This window comes from Aethalodelphis obliquidens, unplaced genomic scaffold, assembly GCF_003676395.1.
Source record: "Aethalodelphis obliquidens isolate GAN/ISIS:26980383/991018 unplaced genomic scaffold, ASM367639v1 scaffold43, whole genome shotgun sequence".
NCBI lineage: Eukaryota > Metazoa > Chordata > Mammalia > Artiodactyla > Delphinidae > Aethalodelphis > Aethalodelphis obliquidens.
This window is the reverse complement of record NW_020837987.1, coordinates 8,113,266-8,128,572: the sequence shown is the minus strand read 5'-3', so window position 1 is coordinate 8,128,572 and position 15,307 is coordinate 8,113,266. Positions and strand designations below refer to the sequence as shown.

The 15,307-nt window shown below is 57.3% G+C and overlaps 2 protein-coding genes and 1 pseudogene across 4 annotated transcripts; all 3 read left to right on the top strand.

The window, feature by feature from the left end:
- The first annotated feature begins 6 nt into the window (after positions 1–6).
- SARS2 (seryl-tRNA synthetase 2, mitochondrial) lies at positions 7–13,470 on the top strand. 3 transcript variants are annotated; one of them, XR_003427377.1, is made up of 18 exons: positions 7–380; positions 4,342–4,437; positions 5,963–5,992; positions 6,584–6,724; positions 6,807–6,861; positions 7,176–7,239; positions 7,478–7,583; positions 8,268–8,315; positions 8,563–8,671; positions 8,990–9,035; positions 9,120–9,207; positions 9,305–9,414; positions 10,082–10,175; positions 10,271–10,363; positions 10,476–10,541; positions 10,629–10,792; positions 13,204–13,244; positions 13,406–13,470. XR_003427377.1 is itself a non-coding variant. In XM_027079486.1 (17 exons), exons 1-16 carry the CDS (start codon positions 114–116, stop codon positions 10,770–10,772), a joined length of 1,557 nt encoding a protein of 518 aa, XP_026935287.1. In that variant the 5' UTR covers positions 7–113; the 3' UTR covers positions 10,773–10,792; positions 11,989–13,239. The 3 variants fall into 3 exon arrangements, 2 of the variants coding, with proteins under 2 accessions (XP_026935287.1, XP_026935285.1); XM_027079486.1 differs by lacking the exon at positions 13,406–13,470 and having other exon boundaries at positions 11,989–13,239; XM_027079484.1 differs by lacking the exons at positions 13,204–13,244; positions 13,406–13,470 and having other exon boundaries at positions 8–380; positions 10,629–11,105.
- Positions 2,610–3,026, top strand: LOC113605849 (60S ribosomal protein L39 pseudogene; annotated as a pseudogene).
- CCER2 (coiled-coil glutamate rich protein 2) lies at positions 12,838–15,298 on the top strand. The gene is made up of 5 exons (XM_027079496.1): positions 12,838–12,948; positions 13,204–13,244; positions 13,406–13,493; positions 13,822–14,285; positions 14,950–15,298. The coding sequence occupies exons 1-5, from the start codon at positions 12,873–12,875 to the stop codon at positions 15,037–15,039; spliced, it is 759 nt and encodes a 252-aa protein (XP_026935297.1). The 5' UTR covers positions 12,838–12,872; the 3' UTR covers positions 15,040–15,298.
- Positions 15,299–15,307: the final 9 nt, after the last annotated feature.

Sequence of the window (15,307 nt, the reverse complement as noted above, 5' to 3'; positions counted from 1 at the left end):
GCTCACCCCTTCCAGGCTCTGATTGGCTAGTCCCAAGAATAGCTGCTTTGCAATTAGTCTAAACGCGTAGTGGGCGGGACGAAGAGTGCGTGTCTCTTTGTCCCCCTTCCAAGATGGCTGCGTCCATAATGCGGCGCTTGTGGCCTCTGGTGGCTGCTCAGGGCTTGCGGCTCCGGGGAGGCTGCGTTTGCAACCAGAGCCCAAGGAGAAGTTTCGCTACGGAGAGACGAGACCGGAACCTCCTGTACGAGCACGCGCGTGAGGGCTACAGCGCGCTCCCTCAGCTAGACATGGAGCCGCTGTGCGCATACCCGGAAGAGGCCGCGCGCGCCCTGGAGCTCCGCAAGGGGGACCTGCGGTCGGAGGATCTGCCCGCGATCGTGAGTGCGCTTGCGCCGGCCGGTGGTTGCGAGGCCGGGCCGCTTTGTCTATTGGCTGTTCGTTTTACGGACGAAATGGGCTAGCAAGAAACTCTCCAGCAGGGAGCGGTCTTATCGTAGGAATTTTAGTTCCTTCCCAAGTTTAGCCAACGTGTTGTACTTGGCACCTAACTACGTGCCAGTTAGCCAGAGTGCTAAGGCCCTACTGTCTAGATACCCATGATGCGCTTGCCCCATAAAGCGTGCTGGGTACCCACTTTGCGTTAGGAACTTAACTGTCTGCCAGCGTCCTCTGTGCTTAGACCTCATGCTAGGCTTATCCTAAGGCCACGAAGTAAAATGGGGGACAGGGATGTGAATCAGCGGCGGGGGGTGTGAATCAGCGGTAGGGGCGGGGGTTGCCTCTTGCCTTTGGAGAACGAGAGGTAGAGTTGTGCACCTACCCCACAGGTAGTAGGCAGTTAAATAGTGTTATTTAATGAATGAATGTGCTTTTGAACAGATATGTAGGGAGCACCCCTGTTGTGTTCCAGATGTTGAGAATAAGGCAGTGAATATTATTATTAATAATAATAAAGCTAGCACTTATATAATACTGCATGCTGGGGAACTAGAACCAGGGTCACCATACTTCTAGACCCTGCTGGGGTGCTGAGGATGATGGGGACCCCAAATCCTCCCAGCCCTCTCTTGGGCCCCCCTACCATCCTATTTTAAGTGCTTTACACAGATGAGTCTCATTTAAATTTCACAACAACTTTATGAGGTGGGTACCATTATTTCCCCTATTTTATCAGAGGGGAAGTTAAGGCTCAGAGAAGTTAATTAAAAAAGAAAAACTAGGAACTTCCCTGGTGGCGCAGTGGTTAAGAATCCGCCTGCCAACGCAGGGGACACGGGTACAAGCCCCGGTCCGGGAAGATCCCACATGCCGCGGAACAACGAATTCCGTGCGCCACAACTACTGAGCCTGTGCTCTAGAGCCAGCGAGCCACAACTACTGAAGCCCACGTGCCTAGAGCCCGAGCACCGCAACAAGGGGAGCCACCGCAATGAGAAGCCCGCACACTGCAAGGAGGAGTAGCCCCTGCTTGCCACAACTTAGAGGAAGCCTGTGCACAGCAAGGAAGACCCGACGCAGCCAAAAATAAATTAAAAATTAATTAATTTTTCAAAAAAGAAAAACAAAAAATATATGGCAGTTCCTCAAAAAATTAAACATAGAATTACCATGTATTCCAGCAATTCCACTTCTGGATATATACCCAAAAAGAACTGAAAGAAGGGACTCAGATATTTGTATGCCCATGTTTATAGCTGCGTTAGTCACAGTGACCAAAAGGTGGAAGCAACCCAAGGGTCCACTGATGGATAAATGGATAAACAAAATGTGGTAAATACATACAATGGAATAACATTCAGCCTTGAAAAGGAAGGACATTCTGACACATGCTACAATGTGGATGCACTTTAAAGACGTTATGCTAAGTGAAATTTGCCAGTCACAAAAGGGCAAATACTGTGTGATTCCAGTTGTGTGAGGCACCTGGAGCAAATTCACAGAGACAGAATGTAGAATGGTGGTTGTCAGGGGCAGGAGGGGAGAAAGTTTAATGGGTACAGAGTTTCAGTTTGGGAATGTAAAGAAGTTCCAGAGATGGGTAGTTATGATGATAGCATGACGATATGAATGTACTTAATGCCACTGAACTGTACACTTAAAAAAATTTTTTTATTGGAGTAGTTGCTTTACAATATTGTGTTTCTGCTATACAGGAAAGTGAATCAGTTATACATATATCCACTCTTTTTTGGATTTTTTTCCATATAGGTCATTACAGAATATTGAGTGGAGTTCCCTGTGCTATACATTAGGTCCTTATTAGTTAATCCATTTTATATAGTGTGTATAGGTCAGTCCCAATCTCCCAATTTATCCCTCCTCCCCGAACTGTACACTTAAAAAATGGTTAAAGGACTTCCCTGGTGGCACAGTGGTTAAGAATCCACCTGCCAGTGCAGGGGACATGGGTTCCAGCCCTGGTCCAGGAAGATCCCACAGGCCACGGAGCAACTAAGACCATGCGCCACAACTACTGAGCCCACGTGCCACAACTACTGAAGCCCATGCACCGTGTGGAGGCCGTGCTCCACAACAAGAGGAGCCATCGCAATGAGAAGCCCTTGCACTGCAACGAAGAGTAGCCCCCGCTCACCGCAACTAGAGCAAGCCCACATGCAACAATGAAGACCCAATGCAGCCAAAAATAAATAAATTTTTTAAATACTTTTTAAATTATTAAAATGGTAAATTTTGGCGGTTGGATTTACTCCTCGCCATGTCTTCTCACAAGATTTTCAGGATCAAGCGATTCCTGGCCAAGAAACAAAAGTAGAATCGTCCCATTCCCCAATGGATTCGAATGAAAACTGGTAATAAAATCAGGTACAACTCTAAGAGAAGAAATTGGAGAAGAACCAAGCTGGGTCTATAAGGAGCCTCACATATGAAGTGGCGCACATTGTCAGAACATCACTAGTGTCTGGAACAACTGCCTATGTTTGATGCTCTCTCCTCTTTTCTTGATCTTTCCTCACCACTGCTCACTGTGTAGCTCAGTAATAAACATGTGAACCTTTTGTTGGGAAAAAGAAAAAAATAAAAAGGTAAGTTTTATGTATATTTTACCTCAGTTTACTAAAGTGCTGGTTTAGAGACCCTAAGTTAAATTTATAACCCACAGACGGATCACATTCCAAAGCTTGAAAAACACTTCCTTAGGGCATAAGTATGGAGAGGAGTATGGCGTGTGGCTTGTCAGGCAGTAGCAGGGCATGCAGTTTGTTCCTGGGGGCGCTGGGGGCCAGGGGTGCTCTCAGGCAGGAGAGGATTGTATAAGAACTCTGGCTGGACTGGAGAAGGTGAGCCTGAAGGCCAGGAGGCTGGCACAGGGCTTCTGGGGGGTGATGACGGGATCTGGGGTGGGGCAGGAGTGGGGAGATGAGGAAGGACAGAAAGGTCAGGACGTGGTACCTGGCTGCGGGACTGGGGTGGAGGGTGGGCGTTAGTGGGGCTGTCCCTGAGGAGGAGCAGATGTGGGGGAGATACTTTTCCCAGAGTCACTCTTGCACACGGTGAGCTGGGAGGTGTCCAGGAGACATCCAGGGGGAGCCACCAAGTGGGTAACAAACCATCCTGTGATCTCCCTCTCTCCCCTCTGGCTTCCCCTCCCCCTTCCAGGGACGTAGGACAGTGTTGCTTGCACCATTTTGTCGAAGGGAAAACTGCAGCCAGAGAGGACAGAGGGCTTTGCTCGGGGATCTGGGCTCACAGAGGGACTCCACAGCAGTAGGTGTGCCCAAAGGGTGAGGGCTGGAGGGGGCTGCGTCTCTCCCGCCCCTCCTGACCCTCCTGACCCCCCTGGGTTGGTGAGTGCAGGTGTAGCTGCCGTGGCCGCCCCATAGGACAGAGGCTGTTTTGCTCTCACGTGAGAGTCAAGAGGTAAGTGCGGCTCAGCTCCACGTCCCCCAGCGTCCAGGTCCTTTCGTCTTCTTGCTCTGCATCCCTTAGGGGGTTGTCCTGTTCACCTCTCCTCAGGGTCCGTCGTCCAGTCCAAAGGGAGTGAGAAAGTCCAGAATGGGGGCTTATCTTTAAGGAGGCAACTCAAGAGTGACACCTGCCACTTCAGCTCATGTCCCTTGGCCAGTCTTGGGCCCACAGACACATGTAGCTGCCCGGGAGGCTGGGAGTGTGTCTTAATTCTGGGCAGCTGTGTGCCCGGCTAAACATCAGAGGGTTCAAGTACTGAAGGGAAGGAGGGGAGAATGGCTACTGGGGGACAGTGAGTGGTCTCTACCTCACCCCACTGCTGGTCCAGGGGGCCGAGGGGACGAGGCTCCAGCCAGAAGGGGCAGGGGACAGTGGCCGCTTCACATCTTTCCCTCCTGTGTCCACCCCCAGATCTCAACATGGCAGGAGCTGAGGCAGCAGCGGGAGCAGATCCGGAGCCTGGAGGAGGAGAAGGGGGCTGTGGCTGAGGCAGTGCAGGCCCTGCTGGTGAGCGCGGGGGTCCTGGGTGGGTGGGGTGGGGTGGCAGGAGGATGCCTCTGGCTGCAGGTAACAGGAAACCCAATTTATGGAACCTGAAGGAGGTGGACATTCATTATGTCACACAACAAGCCACCCAGGGCCAGGCATCCCTGGGACTGATGAATTAGCAGCTCCCCCCAGCATCCCTAAGCCAGGTTCCTTCCCTCTCTCTCCACCTGCAACCTCACCATGTTGATTTGACCTCAGTTGCCCCCTCAGGGTCCCAGGGTGCCTGCCGTAGTACAGCGTCTCCTGGCATGTCTCTGCCAGAGGCAGAAAACAGGACTTTTCTGGCTTGAGTGCCTTTTCCAAGAGCAGGGAGACCTTTCCTGAAGCATCCAGCAGAGTCCCCTCATGTCTCACGGGCCCAGACACCCCACAGCCACACCAGTCAATGACAAGAGGCAACCTTGGCTGGGCCCACGTTCCCTGAACTGCAGGCTACCCAGGGGAGGGTGAACTGAGTCAGGGATCTCTGGCTAGAAGGAGAAAGGAGGGCAAATGGTCTTGGGTTAGACAGCCAACAAACAGCGTCTGCCACAGAGGGCTGAAAAGCAATCATCGTAATAATAGCAGACGTGTCCATAGCCATCGCTGCCTGCCAGGCGCTGTCCTAGGTGCTTTCCTTACTCTCAATCGTCACAGCTCTGTGAGTCAGGAACAATACAAACCCGGTTCTACAGCTGAGGAAACCGAGACCTCAAGAGGTTCAAATGTGCCTGTCTCACAGCTAGGAAGCAGGAGAGGTGGGATTGGCACCCAGGCATTTGGGCAGCTTTTCACCACTCTCCCAACCCTAACTACATCGCCCAGTGACCTGCTGTGTCTTGCCAGGCCCTGGGCTACATGCATCACAGGCGAGCAGCCAGTGAAAACAACAAGATTGATCACAGTTCATGTTCAGTGAGCACTAGCTCATCTTCTCAGGAAGCCAGGCAACAGCCCTACTAAGGAGCTCCTGTTAGCCCATTTCACAGACCAGGATACCAAGGCTCAGAGAAGGGAAGAGATCTGCCTAAGGGCGCACAGCTGGTAGGCACCCAACATTCAGACCCAGATCTGCCTGATTCCCTCTGGTGCTCAGGACCACAGAAGGTTCAGAGTATCACAGACCCTTGGTCTCAGGCCTCCAAATGCATGCTCACAGACTTTACCGTTCCGAGCCTCAGTTTTCTCATCTACAAAACGGGCATCACATTGATGCGCGAAACTCATGGAGTGGGTTATGAAGAAATAGGATCGTGTGAGAGTCCTCTGCACATGGCCAGGCATGAGGCAGCACTCAATAAATGGAGCTGCAGGCATGATTACTATTATGTTACCTTGCCTCCTCCCAGCTTTACTGACAGAGAAACTGAGGCACAGAGTGGAGGAGGGTCCAGCCAGGCACTGGCAGAGCAAGGAATTCAGATCCCCTGGCCCTGACCTTTCACCCCTCCTCCCCATCCCCAACTTCATCAACCTGATCACCCCCTCCTTCTCTTTTCTACAGGTAAACCAGGACCACAATCAAGTGCAGCAGGTACTACAGGGAGTTGATATCCTGTCCCTGGTGAGGGGTGGGCAGCAAAGATCCCATTATCAGCCATGAAGTCTCCATTGTATGTAATAGAAAACGTAACTCAAATAGGAGTAAGGAAAATAACATCAAGAGGCTCTATTGATTCATGAAACTAACAAGATTGGCTTCAGGTACAGCTGGATCCAGGTCCTGGCCCATATTTGTTTCTGCTTCCTTCTTATTCCCAGACCAGCTTTCTCCCCTTGGGGCAAGGGGAGGCAGGGTCTGGTGCAGAGAGGACCATTTTCCTGACAGCTCCAGACATAGCCCTGGGGCTGACTCTCATGAGTTCGTCTTGGGTCATGTGCCTGTCTTTAAGCCAATCACTATGGTCAAAGCAATGGAATGTTCTAGTAGACCAGGCCAGAGTCATGTCCCTGTGGACATGCCCTGTGGTGGTGAGGGGAGGTTCCTGGAAGGAAATACAAGATGTTGAGTGAAAACAAGCAGCAGCAGACATCCACCACAGAGGTTGTGCTAGCTGGGATCAAGGTCAAACTGGTTGAGGGACCCCACCCGCTCCTGGGCTGACCCTGCCTGCCCCACTCCCAGGACCCCCAGTATCAGAGTCTGCGGGCACGTGGCCGAGAGATCCGGAAGCAACTCATGCTCCTGTACCCCAAGGAGGCCCAACTCGAGGAGCAGTTCTACCTGCGGGCGCTGAGGCTGCCCAACCAGACCCACCCAGACGTGGTGAGCGTCGCGCTGGGCAGCGGGGGAGGCCAGGGGTCCACCTAGTGCCACCTTCCCAGTGACACCCACTGTTTCCCTGCAGCCCGTCGGGGACGAAAGCCAGGCCCGAGTGCTCCATGTGGTTGGAGACAAGCCAGGTGGACCACAGCCCAGGCCAGGGGACCCCAGGCTGGGGGCGGGGGCTCCTGGGGTCTGGGACCATGGCTGGAGCCTGTAGAGCCCCAGGGCTTTCTCATTTCTCACCCTGTCTCGTATGTGTGTGTGTGCGGGTACACGTGTGTGTGTGTACACGCACACATGTATTTGTCTTTTTTTCCTCCCCCCTCTCTTTTCCTCTCCTTTTCTCTCCCTCCCTCTGTCCTCCTCTCCTTCCGCTCTCTCTCTAATCCTCTTTCTCTCTGTCCCTGTCTCTCCTCCCCCTCTTACCCCATTGCTTTTCATCCGTATATAGCTTTCTCCTTCCAACCCCGGGGCCACCTGGAAATAGCTGAGAAACTCGACATCATCCGTCAGAAGTGAGCCCCCCTCCCAGCCCCCAACGCCCAGCCCTCCCAACCCAACAGCTGGCTGCCGGCTCCGCCTCATTGGGCTCAGCATGGGATGTGGAACTGCCAGGGCCTTGCCCGGCATGAATGTTTGATGCCTGGCCCCCCGCCTGGCAGCTGGGCCTCTGCCCCGGGGTGCTTGAGTCCCCCTCTTCCCCCACCAGCCCTGGCCCACGTGCTCCCGCCTGTCTGCCCATCTGTCTCCCAGGCGTCTGTCCCACGTGTCTGGCCACCGCTCCTATTACCTGCGTGGTGCTGGGGCCCTCCTGCAGCACGGCCTGGTCAACTTCACACTCAACAAGCTCATCCACCGGGTATGGGCCTGGATGGGAGGGTTGCCTGGAGGGGGTGGCATTGAAGCTGAGCTCTGAAGGCTCAGGGTGGAGAGGAGGGGGTGACCTCTGCTCCAGTCACTGTTTTCAGAGCTTTACATGTATTATTGACATATTTAATTCTTAGGGCAACTTTACGAGGTGAGTGCTATTATTATTCCCTTTAAAGATGGAAGAGGGAGTAACTAGCCAGGGTCTCCCAGCTAGCGTGTGGAGCCGCACCTGTAACCACTGCCCCTCACTGCCTACTTGCAGTGTACAGGGAGTGTTGGGGAAATACAGCATCCGTTGAAACTGGAGGGGTCGGCAAGGGATGAATGCAGGGGATGTCGGCCATGGTGAGGGACTCAGACATTTCCTGAGGGCACTGGGGAGCCACAGAGGCTTTCAGCAGGGGAGGGACATGGTCAGATCTAGGTGGTATATCCAAGTGAGGAAACCAGGAAGCACCAGCAGAGGGGGCCCCAGTGACAGGGGCCCAGGACCCCGGGTCCAGCTCCAAGCCCACTGCTCAGGCCTGCCTCGATTTCCTCTGAAGTGAAATGGACTTTGGAGTGACACGGGGGAGCCATTGGCCCACCCTGCAGCGTCCTTTCTTCAGGCCTGAGCTTGGGGTCTGGTGGGGGTCCTGGCTGTGCTCCTCACCCCTCCCGTCCCCCCTCACAGGGCTTCACCCCCATGACGGTGCCAGACCTTCTCCGAGGAGCTGTGTTTGTGAGTGAGGACTCTGTTCCCCATGCCCAGCCGTGTGTCAGGCCCCATTCTGAGGGTTCCAGGTGGAGAGACCAGCCTGTCTCCCCCGAGGAACCTGCCCTGGGGCTGCGTTGAGGGGGTCAAGCCATAACAGGGAGCTCAGGGTGATTCCAGATGCTTTTAGGGGAGGAGCAGGGGTTGTGACTGCAGAATGGGGGCCACCCAGGTTACCTGACTCCTGACCTCTGTGGCCTGGCCTCCTCCCCAGGAAGGCTGTGGGATGACACCAAATGCCAAACCATCCCAAATTTACAACATCGACCCCTCCCGCTTTGAAGACCTCAACCTGGCCGGGACAGCAGAGGTGGGACTTGCAGGTGAGTTCCTACCTGGGCGCAAGAGTGGGGTGAGGACACCTCCAGTGTCCTCAGAGCAGGAGGGGATCGAAAGGGGACAGCCAGGAGCCTCCTGGCGGGTGATGGCTGCACGCCCAGGATATCTCAGCGACCCCAGGGCCTACGTGTACAGTTGTGTAGGTTGTTTACTGCACAGTGGTTCGGTGAGGATCCAGCCACATGTCCTGACTTGAGGTTGCGTCTGCTAGAGGGGACGCCTTTTCCAATTCTCACAAAGGTTTCCTATGGCTGGATGGATGGTGGCCTTGGCTGACCCATTCTGTCCCCTTCTCCTCCCAGGCTACTTCATGGACCACTCTGTGGCCTTCAGGGATCTGCCAATCAGGTGATGCCCAGTTCCTTTAGACCTTGTCCCCACCAGTGACATTCCCTCTCCTCTCCCTGACTCCACCTACCCTGCTCCCCCCAGGATGGTTTGTTCCAGTACCTGCTACCGGGCGGAAACAGACACGGGGAAGGAGCCGTGGGGGCTGTATCGAGTGCACCACTTCACCAAGGTTGGCATAGCTAGGACTGGCAACAGCCCAGCGCCCCAGCCCGTCAAACCCAACAGCCTAGCGCCTCCTGACTCCTGTGCCCCCCACCCTGCCCCAGGTGGAGATGTTTGGGGTGACAGGCCCTGGGCTGGAGCAGAGCTCGCAGCTGCTGGAGGAGTTCCTGTCCCTTCAGATGGAGATCTTGACAGAGCTGGGCTTGCACTTCCGGTGCGGGGAGGGGCCGGGGGCTGAGGTGGGTGGCAGAGGATGGGGGTGAGGGAGGAGGGAGGGAAGGGCTGGCTAGGTGCTCCCCCATCTTGAAAATCCTCACCACCTCTTCTCCCTCTGCCCCCTTTTGCCTGTGTTATGATTATATATAGGATGTCCGTCTACCTATCAGTCTATAAAATCCCGCATAGGATCGTAATGGCCGCATAAGCTGCGCAGGGCACTCCAGTGTCCAGACCAGGCCCCTTCCCTCCTGTTGCTCCCCATCCCTAGGGTGCTGCCTCATCTGCGTGGTCCAGGATGGCTCTTCACCCTCCAGGGGGCGAGGGCACACCCCTTCCCTTTAAGGGGGTGACTGGACGTCACAAGCCCCACCTCCTCGCACCCTGTCAGTCACACGGAGCTTTCAAGAGAAGCTGGGAAGGGTGGACTTTTATCTGGGTGACCCATTACAAAAACCTGAGGGTGCTCCTGTTACAGAAGGAAGCACGGCGATGGTGAACAGCCCACTCGGCCACCTCTTCCCCTTTGCCACTGTCCTCTACTTTATCCCTTGCATTTCCCTCTTTTGGCTGCCTCCTCTTCCATCGCCTCCCCTTGCCCCTGCCCCGCTCCTCCACCACCTCTCACCTGCTGGCCCTTGCCATGTCTTTCTCCTGGGCTGCAGGGTCCTGGACATGCCCACCCAGGAGCTGGGCCTGCCCGCCTACCGCAAGTTTGACATCGAGGCCTGGATGCCGGGCCGAGGCCGCTTTGGCGAGGTGAGCCCCCTGCCCGGCGGGGCGACAGGGTGGGAAAGAGGACCCCACCGCCGCCGACGGCCCATCGTCTCAGCCCACCCCACCCCCATGCCCAGGTCACCAGTGCTTCCAACTGCACGGACTTCCAGAGCCGCCGCCTCCACATCATGGTCCAGACGGAGGCCGGGGAGCTGCAGTTCGCCCACACGGTGAGCCACACACCCTCGCCCACCCTCCCCAGTGCCCCGGCGCCCCGGGCCCACCACCTCAGCCCCTCCCTGGGCCGGCCGGCAGCTGGGTCTGAGCGTGCCCCTCTCGCAGGTGAACGCCACAGCCTGTGCTGTCCCCCGCCTCCTCATTGCGCTCCTGGAGAGCAATCAGCAAAAGGTGAGAGGGCAGCGGGAGGATCTCACGCAGGGAGGCGGAGGCTGCAGGGCTGGCAGGGCAGCCGCCTGAGGCCTGCTCTCTCCCCAGGACGGCTCGGTGCTCGTGCCCCCTGTCCTCCAGCCCTACCTCAGCACCGATCGGATCACGACCCCCACCCACGTGCCTCTCCAGTACATCGGCCCCAACCAGCCCCAGAAGCCCAGGCTCCCGGGCCAGCCTGCCTCGAGCTGAGGACTCGTCCTCATTGGCCAGTAGGGTTGTCGCTGTTTCCTGGAGCTTAGGGGGTCGCTGGGCCCCTGGGACCTGTTGTCCTGAGCCATCCTGACATTTGCCTTCCTCATGTCAGCTCCCTGCCTGGGCCCCTGGACTCCAGGGTCCACCACTCCTGTGCCCCTACTTCCTCAGGATCAGTCAGTGACCCTGTTGTCGTTGGAGCTCCCAGCCTGTGCTGGGAAGCAGTGTTTCCTCCAGGGGACTTGGAGGTTCTAGGGATGGGGGAAGGCCTCCATCCCTCCTTCCTTCTTCCCGCCCTCAGTGCTTAAGAGAAATCCCCCAATAAATAGTGGAACAAAGGCCTTTGTGGGTCTATGAGTTAGGGGGGTGACCTGGCCAACCTGCTAGGGATGCTGGGCTATTGCTCAGAGGTGCTGAATCCTCAGGGGGTCTGTGGCTGCAGGAACCAAGCCAGAAGTGTCCAGCGTCCCCAGGGCACGTGGAGGGTAGCTTGGGGGCCACTGAGGGAATTGAGAGGATGCCGAGGCCTCTCCCCTGACTCTGGGACAAGTGGCACCTCACGTCCAACCTCCCCCCTCATTCCCCAGCTCCGGGTGGGGTCCAGGAAGCAGCCCAAACTCGGTGAAGCCAGAACTCACTCCTCCCCTAAGTGCCCCTGTCTCAGTACCTGGAACTGCTCTCCCAGCTCCTCAGGCCGCAGCCCTGAGAGTCATCCTCGACTGTTCTCTCCTCTCCACATCCACATCCCATCCTTCAGCAAACCCCGGCAGCTCCTCCTTCAAAATATTTCCAGAACCCTCCTTTGCCCTCTCGTCCCTGGCCCCTCCCTGGGCCTGTCCACTGATATCTCCCATTTGGAGAGTCGCGGCAGTCTGTCGGCCGTCTTCCTGCTCCCTGTCCCCCGCACAAAGCCAGAGGGACCCTGTGGACACCTGCGTTGGGTCACATCCCTCCCTGCTCAGGGCCCTCCCGTGGATCCGTCTCACTCAGGGGAACGGGCAAGCTGTCACCATGGTCCACGGGGCCCCACGTGACCTGCCCCCCACCTTCCTCTTCAACCAGCCTCTTCCCTGTCGTGCTCTGGCCACCCCCCAACCTGCCTTGCTGTTCTCATCCTCAGACTTATTCCCAGCTCAGGCCTCTGCACTTGCTAGACCGCTCCCTGGCTACTCTTCCCTAGATCTTGTGTGATTGCTTGCATTTTGTCACTCAGGCCTTAGCCCAGATGTCACCTCCTCCGAGAGGACTTCCCTGACCAGCATGGCCAAAGTAGAAACCCCAGCACTCAGCATCTATGCCGCTGTGCTGCGCTGCGCCGCAGCCTCCTTCCTTGAGTGTTGTCTTTCCCCATTCTCAGATGTCTGCTGCAAGAGGCCAGGGAAGTTTGCCAGTAGCCCCATTCATTGTTGTAGCACCAGGGTCTAGAAGAGGACTGGGCATGTAATGGGTGCTCAATAAAAATGACTGGGATGAAGGAGCTCGGACCTGTGTAGTTTGCAGTGCCAGGCACTGCCCAAGCTAACATGTGCATTAACTGATTTAATCTTCCCCATCAAGCTGTGGAGTAGGTTGTCACCAGCCCTATTTCACAAGTGAGGAACAGGTCTTAGATTAAGCAGTTGTCCCAGGGCTGCACAGCTGGTAGTGGAGGAGCTGGGACTCAGGTGGGGCCCAGATACAGCTCTGAGGAAGTAGATTTATGAGACCCACTTTCCAGAGGAGAAAATGGGCCAAGGAAAGGAAGGAGTTGCCTAAGGTTGGTCTGTAAGTGGCTGCCTCTGGATTCAAACCCAGGTCCCGCCTCCCAGTGGGGCCTTAAGCTCATCAGACCCTGTTTCCCTGGGCAGAGAATCCCCACCCCCACCCCCGCGCTGGAGCTCAGGGGCTGGAAGCTGGAGGGGAGGGTGCAGGGAGTGGGCCCCCATGAATAATTGAGGGCCTCAGGCGGGTCTCCGCCCCGCAGCTGTTGCCCTCCATCTGGCGGGGAGCGGGTGGTGGTGACGTCACTTCCTCCCGTGGGGGCCACTGGGGGCGCGGGTTATAAGGAGCTGCCTCCCCGGCCGCACGGTGCGAGGACCCTGGTCCGGATGCCCCGCCATGCAGCGCCGCGAGCCCACCGTGCCGCTCTTGCTACTGCTGCTGCCTCCTCTGCTGGCGCTGCTGCTCGGGGCGGGTGAGCGCCTGAGACCAGGGCGACCCCCCCGGCCAGCCTGGGGAGCGGGGGACTCGGGTGACCGGGGGCGGGGATGGCGCACCCAGCGGGGCCAGACTAGAGCTTTCACGGGCTGAGCTTCCAGGTGGAGACGGCGCACCTGGCAGGGGGGCTGGGGGAGGGGACTTGTGGGTACCGGGACGACCTCGGAGCTGGAATCAGCACCCGGGACAGCGCCCGGAGTACGAGCCCAGCGCCCCCGTCCTTCCTCCACAGCCACCGCGGCTCCCCTGGCACCGCGACCCTCCAAGGAGGAGGTGAGGACTGCGGCCCTCTTGCCCTGCCTCATCTCCCTGGGGCCCTGGTCCCCCCTGCCCAGCCCCCTCCACGATCTTTTGTCTCCCCTCCAACCCTCCCACTGTTCTCATGCCCCCCATCTGCCCTACCCTCAACCTCCCCTCTGACCCTTCACCCCCAGCTGACCCGCTGTCTGGCAGAGGTGGTCACAGAAGTGCTGATGCTGGGCCAGGCCAAGCGAGGCCCCTGCATGGCTCTGCTCCACAAAGGTAAGGAGGGCCCAGGCCCCAGTTCCTCTTAGGAGCTCCCACCCCACCAGGGCTGCCTGGAGGAAGGGGTGTCCTCTTCTCATCCTAGAGCCATTGTCTGGGCTGGCCCGGCATTGTCAAGTGTGTCCAGACTGAAGGAGCCTGGCCCCTAGCCCCACCCTCGGGGCTCCCTGCAAGGGTACAGGATGGGGGCAGAGAGTGTCTCCCAGCACCTGACTCTCCCCTCCCAGGTCTGGGCAGTGCCCCTGTGGGACCTCGGGCAGCCCCAGAACTCCTCTAGGGCTGTTTTCTGTTTGGCTGCACAGAGAACATTCTCTCTTTCCTCTAGAAATGTGTGAGACAGAGTCCTGCGGCTGTGGGTCCACTGAAGAGAAAGGCCTCCTGGTTGGGGATTTTAAAAAGCCAGAGGCTGGGAAGACAAGGTCCAGCCAGGAGGTGAGGGACGAGGAAGAGGAGGCAGCAGAAAGGACCCACAAGGCCGAAGTGCGGGAACAGGCCATCCGCGGGCAGCTCCACGGCCAGCTGCGCCAGGAGGACCACAGAAAGGAGGAGGAAAAGGAGAGGGGGCCCGTGGAGACCATTGAGGGCCCGTGGAAGCGGGTGGCAGAGCAGACCAGCGATGAGGAGACGGCCCAGTTCGAGGCAGAGGAGAAGGGGGTGCAGGTGCTGGGCAGGGGCCACAGCCTGTGGCCGGGGGCCGAGGCGGGTGGAGAGAGGCACGAGGACCGCCACCACCTCCACCAGGCAGAAGCTGAGCCCAAGCAGGAGAAGAGAAAGGCTTCGGACAGGGAGGTGAGTGGAGGAGGCAAGGGGGGAGTGGGGTGGAGCAGATGTCCGTGGACTTCCTACCGAACAGCCACCGGTGTTGGGCCATAAACAGCAAGGTCCACCACAAACGGGCCGTAGTGACCAGGACTGACACGAGGACTAGGCAGCAACATCTAAGTGGGGCCTTCACTTGACCAGGAGGGCTTCCGTACTTCCATTGCAGTAACCAAGAGGCCACCATTACCACACAGAAGTGCCCGAGTTAGCCACCACTGCTAGCCTGTGACCAGCAAGCTGGCCACCATGAGAAGTAGCTGCCGCGGCTGGTTCACTGGGCTCTAGATGGACACCACTGCTGGGTCATGAGAAGCAAAGGTGGTGGCAGTGACCGAAATGGCCATCACCTCACAAATGGGTCACAGCATCCCAGCGGAGCGCCTTTGCTAGTCCTCTGTCTGCCGCTGTTGGCTATGGCACACACCACAGGCCTCACCGCTGGCCACGTTAGCTGCCGTGACCCTTCCAGGGTTGCAGCAACCAGCAGGGCGACCATCGCGGCCCACAATGACCAGGATGACCACTGCTGGTTGCCACTAAGTGAACTGACCTGGCCCACATTCATGGGCAACCACTGAGGTGGCCTGCCTTTGAAGGTGGGTGCTGAGCACCCCACTTCTGATCCCCCCAGGAGCATGACGTGGAACGGCTGGAGCACACGAGAGATGAGCTGAAGAAGGCGACGGAGATGCTGGGAGAGGAGCTCAGGAGGGTGGGCTGACCCCTGACCTCGTGTCCTCCTTCCTCACACACCCTACGGCTTAGGACTGTTGACACCCAAACCCTTCCAGTCCGTCACCCCATTCTGCTCCCCAACCTGCAGGAGTGGGGAGAAGGGTGCGCCTTGAAACCAGGCCTGAGGGGCCAAGTCTGAGCTGGGTAGAGGGGCTGGGCTCAGACTGACTCAGGAAACAGCCCTGACACCCGTCTAACGCAGTCCAACCCGCCCGAGTGAATAAAGCACAAAGAAAACCACCAAGGCTTATCGT

Excerpts from the sequence above, each read along its gene's own strand:
- SARS2 (XM_027079486.1), top strand. The coding sequence starts at position 114 with ATGGCTGCGTCCATAATGCGGCGCTTGTGGCCTCTGGTGGCTGCTCAG. Across the intron at positions 5,993-6,583 it reads ACCACAATCAAGTGCAGCAG|GACCCCCAGTATCAGAGTCT; the intron begins GTACTACAGGGA and ends CCCCACTCCCAG. Across the intron at positions 6,862-7,175 it reads TGTGGTTGGAGACAAGCCAG|CTTTCTCCTTCCAACCCCGG; the intron begins GTGGACCACAGC and ends ATCCGTATATAG.
- CCER2 (XM_027079496.1), top strand. The coding sequence starts at position 12,873 with ATGCAGCGCCGCGAGCCCACCGTGCCGCTCTTGCTACTGCTGCTGCCT. Across the intron at positions 12,949-13,203 it reads GGCGCTGCTGCTCGGGGCGG|CCACCGCGGCTCCCCTGGCA; the intron begins GTGAGCGCCTGA and ends CTTCCTCCACAG. Across the intron at positions 13,245-13,405 it reads CGCGACCCTCCAAGGAGGAG|CTGACCCGCTGTCTGGCAGA; the intron begins GTGAGGACTGCG and ends CTTCACCCCCAG.